Source organism: Protopterus annectens, chromosome 2.part1, assembly GCF_019279795.1.
Source record: "Protopterus annectens isolate FY-2018-M chromosome 2.part1, PAN1.0, whole genome shotgun sequence".
Taxonomy (NCBI): domain Eukaryota; kingdom Metazoa; phylum Chordata; order Ceratodontiformes; family Protopteridae; genus Protopterus; species Protopterus annectens.
Window position 1 is genome coordinate 1211014143 of NC_056729.1, and position 15937 is coordinate 1211030079.

The 15937-nt window shown below is 39.3% G+C and overlaps 1 protein-coding gene across 1 annotated transcript in view; it reads right to left on the reverse strand.

Annotated features, from left to right (window-relative positions):
- Positions 1-15937, reverse strand: part of ITPA (inosine triphosphatase) — a 1021070-nt gene that overhangs the window by 911657 nt on the left and 93476 nt on the right. The window contains exon 5 of the mRNA XM_044062737.1: positions 9155-9186. Coding sequence (XP_043918672.1) covers positions 9155-9186 — 32 coding nt within the window. The remainder of the gene's footprint in view (positions 1-9154; positions 9187-15937) is intronic.

Consider the following 15937-nt stretch of genomic DNA (forward strand, 5'->3'; position numbering starts at 1 on the left):
AAAATAAATTTCTTCCCAGAGTTTCACCACTCTTCTATATTACAAAAATGCTCTGTTGTTTCTTCCTCCCACAGAATAAACACACTCTTTCAACTTTTTTTATATGTCACATTCACCTTTACTGGTAACTTACTACCAGTCTCCATAGGAAATCCTGATACTCTACTGTCTTGGTATACCACTTTTTCCTTACTTTAATAGCTTTAATCACTTTTTCTGGTAAATGGTCCCACAGATTTACATAATATTGTTTCATCACATTATTATACAACAGCCTTCAATCCTTCTCTATATCATGTTTTATTTTCCATGTTAGTATTTTTTTGATAATTTTTCATTTCCCCATTCACATATTAATTTTATCTTTATCTTATTCTCATCATTTCCCAAATTTTTTGTGCTTATATTTAACCTTTGTCACTACTGAATTATCATTCTTCTTTCTTTACCCACTTTAACATGGTAAACAAGTTTAAAGAAGCAGAATAAACAACTGGATTTAGTAACCCAAATCCCCCTTCATTTTCACTCGTATACAACACACCTCTCTTCACTGGTTTAATCTTAAACCCAATATGAAAACAACAAAATGCACAATTTCCTTTCCATATTTTACTAGGATTCTAAATGATTTATCCCATGCATGGGTCCTCTCAAATTATCTATGGTATGATCCTAGTTATTCTCATTAGAGGTAATATATACAATTATCAGCCATGTGAAAGGGTAAAGGCCAACCTCTAACCACATGAGACAGGTTAATTCCAACTCCAAATGGGAAACTGGCTAGGCTGCTAGCTTACTACCTACCTATGACCCTATAATCCATTGGACATATATATGCTATTTTTCCCCCATTAATACTGAATTCACCATATAAAACTTTTCCTGAGCGTTAATCTATACATCATCAACAGAAGACATATTTCTTTCATTTCTTTTATCAATCCTTCCCATTACATCATAACTACATAATTTCCCAAATTTTTATTCCTAGCTGAGACGCTTCATTCAGTGAAAAACACACATCCCAATTTTCACATCACCCAAACACTTACTTTTATCTTTACTCATGGTAATTCTCATTTCATTTAAACATCCATTCGTTCAAACCAACACCTCCCTCATCCATCTTTTCTTCTAAGCAGCATCTGGGTATGTCAAAACTAACAGTATCATCACCTCCTTTTGCATCACATATCATCTTGCATTTTTATAAGATCTTCACTCACTATCACATTCATTGCCAATGTACACAATATTCCACTCACAGGATATCCATGTTTCACACCATGCATATTTCTTTACTTGGCCACAAATTCACCTACACTCTCACCATATTATTCTATATGCACACTCCTAATTCTGTTACCTATTCCATATTTCTCTGTAACATTCTACAAAGCATCATGTCACACAGTATCACATGCCTTGATAATATCACCTACCATTAAGTTTCACATCCACTCTTACTTGTATCATCCACAATTTCTCTGATATCCAACAATTATTCTTGACATTCCTTCCCTTTTACACCATATATACTTTTCAGTAATATCCCTCATCCTTTCTTCCTTCCATTCTCATCTGTATTATTCCCCTAAAAATGTTAAAATCCATGTTGTTTAGGAAGATGGTCTCCATATTTTTATTTTATTCTTCTCATCTTTCTTCCACTTAAATATTAATAACCCAATACATAACTCTTCATAAACAAAACCTTACTTAACCATTCATTCAGTACATTTAAAAATACCCACTTTGCCAATAAATTCATTATTGTACATTCCATACACTATACTATCTGGGCCTGATATTGAATCAATATTTATCAAATGTACTACCAATCATTTTTTTTTCCTTAAACTTGTTCTGGAAATATCTTTACTTTCAGTTCTCTCTTATTTTCCATCTTTATATTTTTATACACATTTTCCACATATTGTATTATAACACTCATAATTTGTTTTCTTTTTACCTCTCCTTTTACATTTTTCATTCTTCTCATCATGCTAATACCCTCTTTCAAGATTTTACCAAAATGCAGTCATTGGTTCATAGGTAAGTACTAGGCTATCTGCCCGAGGGCATCTATAAGCCTAGCCAGAATGTATTGGTTTTCGCCGTCCCCTAGGTTAGTTCCTGTGCCTCAGTCCAGCAGAGCCATTAGTTCCCTGTGCCTCTGTCCAGCAGAGCCACTGCAGTGATCCCCGGGGTATATTTTCTGTTTCCCATCCACTCGTCAAAGTTTCTCTTGAAGAGTGTCAGTGAGGGGCGTTGCCTAATGTAGATTGGAATCCTGTTCCAAAGCATGGGGAGTCTCTGGGACAGGAATCTATCCCTCCAGCACGTCCTATTTATTGTTGTGGTGAGGTTTAGATCCCTAGAGCTTGTGGCTCTTGGGTTTTTTTTTTTTTTTTATGTGGAGTATGTCCATCAATTCTGGGTTGGACATGGCCTTGTATGTCAGGCAGAGATCACCTCTGAGTAAGCGGTATGCAACAGAGTACAGCTGGAGTTTCTTCAGTCGGGCTGCATAGGGCATATGTTTGAGGCCAGTAATCCTCTTGGTGAGGTACTTCTGTGGTCTTTCCAGCTGTTGCAGGTGTCTTGTAAGGTACATCCCAAATGGGGCATTGCACTCTATGATGGGCCTGATGAGTGATGAGTAGAGGAGTACAATAACCTCTTTTGTTCTAGATGCGAACCCTTTTGTGATTAGGTGGGCCACATAGAAGAATTTTCTAACCACCTTGGCAATATGATTATCAAAGGAGAGATTACTATCTACTTGGGTCCCCAGACCCCCTTATTAAATTTTCTGTATTTGGGGAACTACCACGCATGTGGTAGTTCACGGGTACTTTGTTTTTGCCAAAGGGGATGACTATGCACTTTTTGGCATTTAGCTTGAGGCCATGATTTTGACACCAGATATCCATCTCAGTGAGACCCTTCTGGAGGATGTCTGTATCAGCTAGAGAGTCAATTATGGCCCCCAGTTTGCAGTCGTCTGCGAACTTGGTCAGCCATAGTCCTCCTGTGCTTGCCTGTACCTCTGGGAAGTATATATCGAACAGGAGGGGTCCCAGGACTGAGCCCTGGGGGACGCCACTTGTAACTGGTTTAGAGTTGGACCTAGAGTCTGCAACTCTCACTGTGTGGGTTCTATCCGTAAGCCAATTTATAAACCCATCTCATGACGTAGGAGTTTATGCTCAGGCTGGTGAGCTTGTTTTTAACACCAGAATGGGGAATGGTGTTGAAAGCCTTTGCGAGGTCTAGGTAGGCTGTGTGGACCTCCTTTCCCTCATCTAAAGCCTTGGTAACTGTCTCAAAGAAATCCACCAGGTTTAGGAGGCATGATCTGCCCTTAACAAAGCCAAACTGCTTAGGGTCCAATGTTTGAAGGTTCCCAATGTCTTTGTTAATGAATTCCATGATGATGCACTCCATAGCCTTGCAGATCAGGCTAGTCAGGCTTATAGGGCGATAGTTCCCGGGGTCCACTGTGGCTCCACCTTTGTGGAGCGGGATAACTGTTGCTGTGCGCCACTCTATGGGTACGTAGCCTGTAGAGAGGCTGAGTTTGAACAGTGTGTTTAGGTGAGGGGTTAGTTCATTCTGGAGCTCGTGTAAGACACAGACTGAAACACTGCCTGGTCCCATTGAAGCTGTATTTTTGGCTTTGGATAGGGCTGTTTTAACCTGTGTATCAGTGACTGCCAGGGCACTACATTCTTCTGGTATGGTTATGGGCCCTTTAGGGGGTGATAGGGGGGTGAAGTTTGCACTAAACCTGTCTGCCAGAATGTGGGCAATATCAGCTGGTGTATTTTTTGCCATTCTGCACTAACTCAGAGCAGATCTGGGAGTTTCCACTTAGGTTCTTGACATAGCTAAAGAATGCTTTGTGGTTATCTTTGGAGTCCTTGGAAATTTTCTTTTGAAGCTAGCCTTGGATGATTTTATGAGGGATCATAGTTTCTTGCTGATACTGACAGGGATGTCTTTCCTTCTTGGGATTTTACTCTTTTCTGCACTAGTTTCCTTCTTCTATTGTATAGCTTGTTTATGGCAGGGGTCCACTAGACTGGTTTCCTTTTCTTGGAGGAGTGAGTCTTGGTTTTGCTTGGGATAGCACGATCCATGCATTCTTGCAGGTGCTCACAGAGTGCCTTTGTAAGGGATTCAGCAGCTTGGACAGCATTGCCCTTTAGCATGGGGGCTGTGAACCTTTCCAAGGTCTTAAGTAAGGTGAAGTTTGCTTTTGAACAGTTTTTCATGGTGGTTTCCTTAATTGGGGGTAGGGGCGGAATGTGGATATCCAGAGTGATTAGTCTATGGTCTGATCTAACCAGCGAGGGTTTGACCTCCGGTGTAGAACACCGGTCGCCCATGTTGGTGATGACCAGGTCCAATATGTTGTCACTTCTGGTGGGGGTGTTGACCAGTTGATCTAGGGCATTCGAGTTTATAAATTCTAGGAAGCGTTGGGCAAGGGAGTTAGTACTCGAGTAGTTCTCCGAGTTAATGTTTGGGTAATTGAAATCACCCAATGTTAGGGTGTTTGGTTGGACCTTCATATTTTCCAGTGTCTCCAGAAGTATGGAACGGGAGTCCTGGGTCATGGTGGGTGATCTGTAGCAAGCTACAATTTGAATTGCAGTTTTGCCCATTAGTTGCACATGGATGATCTCTGAGGCATTGTGCTGTGCCACTAACCTGGAGGTGTGGGTATCCTTGACGAATATGGATACACCCCCACCTTTTGTGTTTCGGTCTGGGTTCTGTGGCCAAAAAGTATGGTATGTTATAGCCTGGTAACGCTGGGGTGCTCTCTGGAGCCTTAAACCAGGTTTCTGTTACTGCACATATATCAATGTTCTCCATACTGAGGAGTGCCTCGAGTGCATCCATTTTGAGGTTTAGAATTTAGAATTAGAATTTAGAATTCTGGCGTTGAGTATACTCCCTTCTCCCTTGTAAATAATATCTCTGCCCAAACATTAATGCCTTATATTTTTCTCAACTTCATTCACATATTTATTTTTTCTAAATCACAATACTCTCTTATATTATTCTCTAAATTCTGTAATATATTTTAGAAACATTTCCTATATTTCACTTTCTCTTTCTTTCTTACATCATCCTGCCACTGAAAAATATATATTTTTTTAATTCAGTCCACCATTCAAACCAGCTTTTATAGCAGTGTTTTTATGATCCTTCCATAATTGCAGTATTTCCCACCCTCTAATTTCACCCCCATAGTTTCTCATTTATTCTTTTTATTCCCTTTCCTGTTTTGATATACTCCCTTTCTTTCTTTCTATCACGTCCATCCATACTGCTAAATGGTCTAAGAAACCTCCCACAAATGTATTACCATTTGCTAACCCCAAGCCTTAAACTAATACAAAATAATCAAATTTAGATCCAAGTGTTCCTTTCTATAGACCTACTGACTTTTGTTCCACAGGGTTAACATACCACATTTTATCACTTCCTGTAGTTTTTTTTTTTTTTTTTTTTTTACATCTTGCTCTTTCTTTTAAAGTTTTCCCCTTAAATCACAAGCAATTATAATTATCGTATTAACCACCACACACTAACATTTGATGACACAGATTCTTTTTTCTTGATAGTTGTATAAGCATACAAATGCATACAATGCTATAATTCCATAAACTTGTTCTGTCCACCTCACATCCACAACAGTAACCCTCCCATCTTTACCAATGTTACATCTAGTATTTTCACTGTTTCATTAAACATCACAGCCACTCTAGAACAACTTTCACTTGCTAAGTTCCATACTACATGTCCACCCCACAATTTTTCTGTTTGCAGTCTTTCTTGGCTTGTCAGGAATCTTGCATCCTCTAGCATAACACCCAATCCACATTTAGCATAACATTCCAGTGTAGCTATCCCTTTCTTCCATCACGTCCATCCATACTGCTAAATGGTCTAAGAAACCTCCCACAAATGTATCACCATTTGCTAACCCCAAGCCTTAAACTAATACAAAATAATCAAATTTAGATCCAAGTGTTCCTTGACTTTTGAAATGGAAACAGACTATCCGCTGTGGCAACCCCTAACAGGAACAGCCGAAAGATGATGATTCCAGTGTAGCTATCTTTCTTACAGTGTTAATAACAGCGTACACATTTACTGAAATTACTCATATTACTGCTATATTTAGAGGAAATATTTTTACATCCTCATTTTCTTATTTTTACTCTTTCCTCTACTGATCATTTTTCCTGGGTTTATGTAAAATAATCCTTAATCCTTAGAATTAGATTTTTCACTGGGTAGACCTTCAAAAAATTTTTTGTCGGTCTCTTTTGATCTCTCTTCCTGCATGTAAACTCGCTCCTCCTTTTCTCATCCATAGTTTCTTCTTGAATCAGTTCACCCTTTCCGTCACATCCTGTTGTCTTTCTTTGTGTATGTTTTCTTCCCTTTACCACTTCTTTTTCAGTATTTACAGTTTGCTCTTGACAGCCCAGCCAAAACTTTTTTTTTTTTCCACATACCTTCTTGCTGCATGTCCTTTCTCCCACACTGGTTACACCGAATTAATGATTATGACAAGATACAATAAGAAAATTGCCCACAAAAGAAACATGATTTAGACTGGCCAGCATATCTCAATGTCCTTCTATGATCAGCTACAAAAATAACACTTGGTAAGTGTTTTACCATTTTTTTAGCCTTTCAAAACCTCTCCCACCTTCCACTCCATAAGTTTCTCTATAACATTCACAGTGTTATCAATAGTTTCAGACAAACCCTGTATGCATTTTTAACATGTGCTATCAGGTCATCAGTTCTAAAGTGCAAAGTAATACTGTTTAACATTTAAGTTTCTACCAGAAAACAAGTAATTTGTCTATAGATAAATGTAATTTTTGTCACACAGTTCTAGAAATTACATCATCAGTTCCTCGGATTCAAATGTTAAGTCAGAAAAAGTCTCTGTCCCTATATGAACAAAAGAAAACAGAGGTAATCTAAAGGGCTCAAGTGAAATCTGGTACCCACTGGTCACCCAAAGAGTGATAGCACTAACAAGAAACAGAGTACAAAGGACTGGTCCAGATAAAATCACTTTGGCTATCAGATCTAGGAGACTTCTGTCTGATACCCCCCCAGTGGGAGGAATAAAGACACCTTGTTGAAGTTTCAAGTAGTTTATTCAGTTAGCTAGGTAGATGGACAACTGCCTTAGAACAAGAGTACTTGTCCATCTACCTACCTAACTGAATAAACTACTTGAAACTTCAACAATGTATCTTTATTTAACACACCAGGAGGGAGATGGGAGGAATAAAAACACCTTGTTAACGTTCCAAGTAGTTTATTCAGTTAGGTAGGTAGATGGACAAGTGTCTTTAGTACACTCTACCATCTACCTGCCTAAGTGAATAAACAACTTGAAACTTCAACAAGTTGTGGGTATCAAAGAGAGAGAGAGAGAGAGAGAGAGAGAGAGAGTCTCCTAGATCTGCTAGCTAAAGTGATTTTTATCTGGACTAATCCTTTGTAATCTGGTTCTTTATATACACAAAAGACTGAAATTCATGAGCTTTAAATCCTAGAGCCATTACCATATTGTCCCATGCATAATACCCTTCAGTTAGTTTCACTTTTTCATATCGTCACAGTTGGCCTTCTGCTTATTTGCTGCAGAAGCTTTCATTTCTGCACTTTCTGCTGCCACACAGCCAGACTCTTTCTCAGTTTGTTGCTGCTGTTCTCTTTTACTTTCTGTCACTCCTGCTTAAGTTTTAACGGTTGCATTGCCTGCTGCAACATGACCCAGTGCCTTCTCCACATTAACATTCTCAGCACTTCCCCAAAAAATTATCTGCCATCTCATCCCATGAAACAGTGGAACTGTCACCTAGACAATCCTGCTCAGTTTTCAGCAGATCATCATCTGCAATCCCTTCTGAAACCAGTACTGTTATCTGACCCACTCCAATGGACTCACTTACTTAATTTTCCACTAAGACAGATAAGTGCTGCTCATCTGCGTCATCCATCACTCAAGAATTCTTACCTGCATTCTGATTCTCCATATCAAGCAAGTTTTTTTTCAATACAAATTGTCATTTTCTACCTACAAACTCTTGACCTCTATACTGCTGCTTCTCACAGACCTCTTCCTTGTTGATGTAGCAGCCCTCCTGCACCATGTAGCAGCATCACAGAAAAAAAAATGTAGGGAAGTCCCAAAAGCCCTGACCAAATTTCCCATAGCAGTAGAAATACCAACTCAGATCCTCCCTGAAAAGAGGGTCACTCACATAGTGGGACAAACCTGATCAACAAAGGATAAGCAGACAGACAGATAAATCACTGCTTCCTGAGATACAAAGGATCGATTCCAAACACTCATGAAGGTCCAGTGGCATCTCTCAACTTGCAGTGCCGCATAAGAACACAATTACTTGCATTTGCTGAAAGTTTTACTGCAAGACTGATATACTTGCTTATTAGTGACTTCTGGATGTTCCGAGATTTGTGCACCTCAGAAAAAGTGCAAGACAGGTATTAAACTACTTGCAAATGATCACTCTTTCTCAAAGATGCAGCAACCATGAAGTGAGAATATTAAGTTAAAGGGGTGTGAAAGGTTTGACGCCTTGGGAAAAAAATGTTAATTTTTTGTGCCAAAACTTATCATAAATTAAGTAGCCTGAGTGCTTGCAGCCCAAAAAGTGTACATTTTAGTTGTGATTTATCATGTGTTGTGACCACTCTAATATTATGAGAGCTTTCAGGTAGCAAGTATACCTCATGGATCCGGAATACAGAAAGTCAGATAGCTTGAAATTTCAATGGTATTACTAAAACAAATTTTACATAATGTGTACTACACCACCAGTACAAAAACTGTAAACAAGGGTAAAGGATGCAAGCACCAGTTAAACATTTTGTTCCAGAAGACTCTGAACTACTCATGCAAGCAAAGCATGCAAATTGTAGAATCAAAACAGCTATAGTAAAACTAGTAGGGTAGGAAAAGAATACAACAGGTAAAAGAGCACAGGCAATTACAAGCAGAGACAGAGATGAAGAAACAAGAAAAAAGTCTTGCCAATACTGCCCCAGCAGAAGACATGAAATGCATTACCTTCTGGTTTTAACTTGTCAAGAAACCATTTGCTGAAATAAAAAGACACAAAAATGAAACTTTTAGTCAAAAACAAATTCTGCAAGTATACATTCCAATAAAAGTAAACAGATGCATGTCAGCTAAGCTGGTTGCACTAGGGTAATTCCAACACCTGCAGTTTTGGAGCTGAAGTGCAAGTATGAAACCTGAAACACTAAATTACTGGCTAGGGAAGAAAACACTGAACATTTAAAAAAATGCTTTCACGTCTACCAGAAGAAATGGGTGCTCAAAAATCCAAAAACAAGGGTGTATCAATCTGCAAAATAGGAAATACTGCAGTCAAACATGCAGAAAGAGAAGGACCTTACTTACCCCCCTGACCAATTTACCTAGCTGGTGTCAAAGGAATAAAATCTTGGATCTTGTGCAGGACAGATGAAACAGGAAATAGAAGTTAAGGCATTTATGGCAAGGAGTAAGCATGCACTGGCATGGTTCACAAACAAAGATAAAGGTCAACACACAAGGCTGTGGTAGACAGGTTACTAGGCAGCAGGTCAGAGGGGAAAAAGGCAGAAGGGGGAAATCGGGCTGTGAGGCAGACTAAAAGAAGGGACAGGGCAATGCTTGATAATAAAGAAGAAAAGCAATAGGAGGAGGTAGAGATGGAGAAGAAAGTCACTGAACTTCAGTAAGAAGATACTGACTACCATAATGTATTAAAATAGCCTAAAAGAGGAGGAAATTAGAGAAGGGAAGGTGTGCAAGCACAAATACCACCAGGCTAGGAAAGAAGCTGCACAATAACAGCTGAGGTGGTAGTAGGAAAGGAGATCACACTATAAGAAGAGGTATAGCAGACTTCAGAAACAGAGTGAACAGGGAAAAAAAAGGCAACGGCAAAAATAGCCAAATTAACGGTGAAGGGAAGGTGTATTGAGAATATGGGGAAATGTCTGCAAAACCAAATAAATTATTAGCCTCTGCTTTTACTGTTGTTTGTCTTTTTGGCTTTTCCCGGTTAGGGGTCGCCACAGCGGAACACTGGTCCGCTAATGATTGGCAGTCGATTTTTATGGTGCCGAGTTGCCAGCCCGACACCCAACCTTCAGTGAAGGCACGACCATTCAAGCATGTCTTTCGGAGGCCACTTGACCACGGGGAGGACATGCAGACTCCACACAAGGCACTCCAGCTGAGAATCGAACAGGAGAACCTCTTCTGTGAGGTAACAACGCTACTAAGAAAAAAATATCAAATAGGATACTATATAGAGTGGCAATGGGTAGAAGTATAAACATGGAGAATGGAGCGGTACAGGATGGTGGGGTCAGAGAAGCGCCGGACAAGAAAGGTATAAGGGTCAGATGAGCAACCTTTGAAAATTTTCAAAAACCTGACCAGGTTGCTTGTAAACATTCTGACAGAGAATGACAGGTCACAGGCAAGTAGAGAAATATCATACAACTGAAAGGGGGTACTAAACTGCCCTTACCCAAGGGAGAAGTATGGCTCCCACCAAGAATAATACACCAGTTCAGTCTTACTTTATTAATGAGAGAGGTGATGGAAAAGATTCTCAGAGTGGTCTTACCATTCATTCCGAACAACTACCTCATGAATAAAGTGGAAATTTTAAAAGTTAATCCATATGGTGAAATTCCAATGTCAACAAAATTCTCAGATGAATAAACTTTACAGCAAAGGGGAAAAAGCTTCTAGCCATCTATAACAAGTCATCAAGCTCCCAATATAAAAAAGGGATCTAATCCTGTTAGCAAAATCCTTAAGATGCAAAAATCCTTAAGATGCACCATTAAGAACTGCAAAACCAGATTCAAACTAAAGGTTACAATACCAGTAAACACAATCGCAAGGCCTTCTTCATTTCTTTGGGAAACTTATGAACAACATGCAATATAGTACAGAGCGTATAACAAATGACTTTTCACACTCTGACCTTAAGGCTACTGGCAACATCCTGACAAGTTTTGTTCAAACTTCATACTGCCTACTCTTCTGACTGTTCTACTATCTCCTCCCCAAATTACCTCTCCAAAATTAAATTGGATCAGGTACTGTCAGCATGCTACAAAACCAAGAACATTACCTCCAGGAGGCTCAATAATATCCCTAAGTTGTCTTTTGAGAAGGGCTATGAAGAACTTAGCCTCCACCCACAAAACCTCTTCAACTTAAGCCTCTGCATAGGCTATGTTTCAGACGTTTGAAGAATGGCCACTTTAGCAGCACTGCATAAGAGAGGCTCCACAACTAGTCCAGAAAACTACAGCTCTATTAGATTAACCATTATTATCTGTAAGGTTAAGAAACTCATTATCACAGATATAATAAACAAGCATATTGGTGAGCTTCCGTCTCTTCACCCAATCAGTTTAATTTTGTAAAAGGCAGATCCTATTTGCCTAACCTAGTTAATTTCTTTGAAAGGATCATCAAAGTCCTCAATTTCATGATGACTGATAGCCTAGAACTGGTAAAGGTTTTTGACACCATCCTCCATGTACATTATAGATAAATTCATTCAAATTAACAAACCCTTAAGTAGTCTGTTAAATATGAAACTTGCCCAGACAGAACTTGTGTGGTTCGGACTGGAGGCACTTCCTCATGTTAGATAAAGATCAGAACAGGAATACCTCAGGACTCAGTTTTAGGCCCCTCCTTTTTGGCATATACTTGTCAGATACAAAAGATGCAACATTTGTAACATTATCACTACATGCCAAATCATACACATCCTATTAACACAGAATTGTTATGGTTAACTACAGGTCCCCTCTATGCCCACTTCTGTACATGAAGACTGCCTAAATGATTGAAACATTAATGAGATCAATGCATTTCTTATCTGAGATTTTAACTACACTTCTATTGATTGCCTAGGTTAAAATACTATGAATAAATTTGCTCAAATATACTTAACAATACATACTGTGGGAATGTAGATCAATGATAACTAGAAACTGTGTGCAGTTGTCAAGTCTCCTTCCAACACACAAATCCCATTAAGAAGGACTACATCAAACCAGCATCTGCTACATTAATCACAAGCTTATACATAGTACTGAAAATCTTGCAAATGTACCAAACAAAACAATGTGCCCCTCAAAACAGATTCAATTAAAGACTGATAGTGAACTTTCCTTTCACCATCAGGTTTTAGTCACACTTAGAAAACCATTCAGTCATAAACAACTCTATTTACTAGGTAAAGAGAGGTCAAAGTCCCACTTTACTTATTCCTTATTAAATTTGTTAATGAATATAACCCTCCTTTCAATATGTACTTCTCCAAATATCTTGATCAACTTGAAATACCTCAGTGTTTCTCCACAGAGAAATAGTGAGTTTAGACAAAATAAGTTATTCAGAAAGACTAACTCCCATTTCATTTTGTATATATTCATGCAGGGGAGCTCTACATTTAGCATTTTGTACCATGAAAGACATTGTCTTTCTTGGCACCATCTTTTAAAAGGTAGCAAATGAGGGAAGGAACAGGGGAAAGTTTAAAAGTTAGAATGTATAGAAACAGAATAATGTACCATTACACAACATAACTGGCTACTACTACACTTAGAACCATGGTAACATCAACCACATGAACAGCAGTACAGCACTGATAAAGCAGCAGATAAAAGCTGTAAAACAGCAGAGATAATTACACAGTTAAGCATATGTATTCTGCAATAGCATTTGATTTTGCGTTCTTTTAACTGCGTAACAGCTCTCAATACAAGTTTCACTTCAGTTGCAACATCTAGGCATGTGAGAGATATTCCACATGCAGAAAAGTGCATGTAATTTAGGTTATGTCGTACTTAGTCCTCTATTTGTAAGGCTAAGGCTGTATACTTCATTAAATAACTAACAATTCCCTCGTCCTGCTGTTTGTTACAGAAACATGGGCTTAGGCTATGCTCTACATTAAGTTTTTGGTAGGCGAGAGCAGTCTAGAATAAAAAAGGCAGGTCTACACACTGATAAATTTAGCGTCTTCTGAGTTGTACTCATTCCATTTGGAACAGATGGCGACTTTTGAACAGATTCAGAAGCTATACGCTTTCTCATTAAAGCGAACCCACAAGAAATGCGATTGCTTTGTGAGCAGATCGCTTTTGTTGTTAGTTCCTTAGCTATGGCCTTCAGCGGCACAGTGCGTTTGCTAGGATACAACTATTTCCTTATAAAAACACCTATGAAAAGGATACCAGAGCTGTGCACTTAGCAGCACAGTATAATGCATGGATTCCTAAGCTAAGCACCTTAGCAAATAGCACCTGTGCTGTGTGCTTAAGCAGTACAACGTAATGGAACAGCTACCTCAGCAAAACACCTTTGTAAGACATCCCGGAGTTGTGCGCTGTAGTACTGCGACACAAAACAATTGCTTCCTGAGCTAAGCGCCTTTGCATTTAATGCCTGAAAAGTGCACTTTAGCAGTACAACTCCACTTATGTACAAACGGAGATCTAAAAGTTAATGTTGCTGTACCAAAGCATTCCTAGCTTGGGGGGAATTCTGTGTAGTAGAGCACACCCAGTTTTGTGGACTGATACAAGAGCTAAGTCCTTCAGACACACAGCGGACCTAGTTGTGATAATTATCATGTGTGCAAACAACTATATATGCAACAGAGTGGCTGTTGGTGTAGCACACTGTTAAGTACGGCACCTACAAAGCGATTACCTTCCTTTTGGAAATAACCGGGTCGAAAACTAGTCGCTATAGCCCTCAGGACGCCCAGTTGAATGGTACAACAAGTACAAATACACTAGGGCTGCAGCCAGAGACAGTGTTAACAAACAGAACATTTCCTGCTCTAGGTGTGTAGCAACCATAACATTGCCAAACCGTAGTACAAGTAACAGAGATACTAACAGCTGATAACATAGACAATCTATAGTTCCAGTAATACAGATACTGACAGTTGATAATACTGATATTATAGACAAGCCGCAGTTTCAGTAATAAAGATCTTAGCAGTTGATAATAAAGACCTTACTTGGTATGCACACTGCAGTGTTCACTAGATCATCTTGCTAGTAGCACACTAACATTTTGAAAATGGCGCCAGGGCAGACAGCCATACTATGTTACCTCAGCTGTGACGTCAGCGAGGTGGGCTTTCAGATTGGACAGACCACAAGGCTGCAGCTGTGCTCAAAAAAACTATTAGTTGGGTAGTATGGGGCAAGTAAGCTTTACTGTCTGATGGCACTGCCTAACTGAGCCTGTTTCTGCATTTAATTTCACTTTTGGCTAATTCACCGTGTAGGTGTAGACTAATGTCAGTAAGGTATCTAGTAAGGGTAGAGTAGGGACTAGAAGCCGGGTAATGTAGGCAGCAACCTAGCTACTGGCAAGTGAGCATATCAGACAGGGCAGAACTATAGGACTACACAAAACAGTTTTGTTTAGTTTATATATAAACATACACTGTGGCAAGGGTTTTCCTGGGAAGAAGCAGGCTTAATCTTTGATTTGCTGAATACCAGGAGATTGCAGAGGACCTTTAGGTTTATAATTCCCACGGGTGCTCCTTATAGAAGTGATAGGGAAACTGTGGCAAGGGTTTTCCTGGGAGGTAGCAGGCTTAATCTTGATTTGCTGAATACCAGGAGTTTGGAGAGGACCTTTAGGTTTATAATTCCCGTGGGTGCTCCTTGTAGAACTCAGTGATAGGGAAACTGTGGCAAAGGTTTTCCTGGGAGGTAGCAGGCTTAATCTTGATTTGCTGAATACCAGGAGTTTGGAGAGGACCTTTAGGTTTATAATTCCCGTGGGTGCTCCTTGTAGAACTCAGTGATAGGGAAACTGTGGCAAGGGTTGTCCTGGGAGGTAGCAGACAATCTTGATTTGCTGAATACCAGGAGATTGGAGAGGACCTTTAGGTTTATAATTCCCGTGGGTGCTCCTTGTAGAACTTGGTGATAGGGAAACTGTGACAAGGGTTTTCCTGGGAGGTAGCAGGCTTAATCTTTGAATACCAGCAGATTGGAGAGGACCTTTAGGCAAAAGACCAAACTGCAGGCAAAGAAGATAAGCAAGCTAGAGGTAAAGGATTTCCTAAAAATATTAGCATAGCATACAGGGGGGTAGCAACAGGTTTCAGGAAAGGTTCAGGATCAGCAGAGAAAGAAATGAGGAAGGTAGATGGATTATCTTTTTAGAACTAGTTTGGGGGGGGGGGGGTTAAATGGAAAACAGGAAAAATGTACACTCTCTTTCAAGGGAAAAGAGAATTTTCCAGAACTTCTTTAATAGAACAATATGGGTGGGACCCAGAGAAGAGAAGGAGATCATGGTTGAACTAAAAGTTACCGTGGAGGACCACTTGGTAAGAAACAGGGTAGAAAAGAATACTAAGTGATAAGACACAGTTAAAGTTTTAAGATTTAAGATTTACAAAAATGAGGCAATGGCAACAATGTGAGCTGAGTTGTTTCACCTCTTGAGGACTCAGAATAATTCTTATTTGGTTTATCTTCCACTTCTGTGGACAACATTACACAACTTTGTTTTCTTTTTCCTTAGGACAGGTAGATTACTGGAATAATCTACCAGCACATCTTCGAAAATCAGAGTTTTTGATCATACTCAAAAGACTGTTTGATATTTGGTTTGAAGTTATTATATGAAGTCCAGATTTTAACAGATACAAACTCTTGAATGGCCAGTTATATTGGCTCTGACTTTCAACAGCACTAAAGCAGTGAAACGAAAGAGATACATGGAGTGGAAAAAAAAAAAAAAAAAAAAAAAAAAACACTT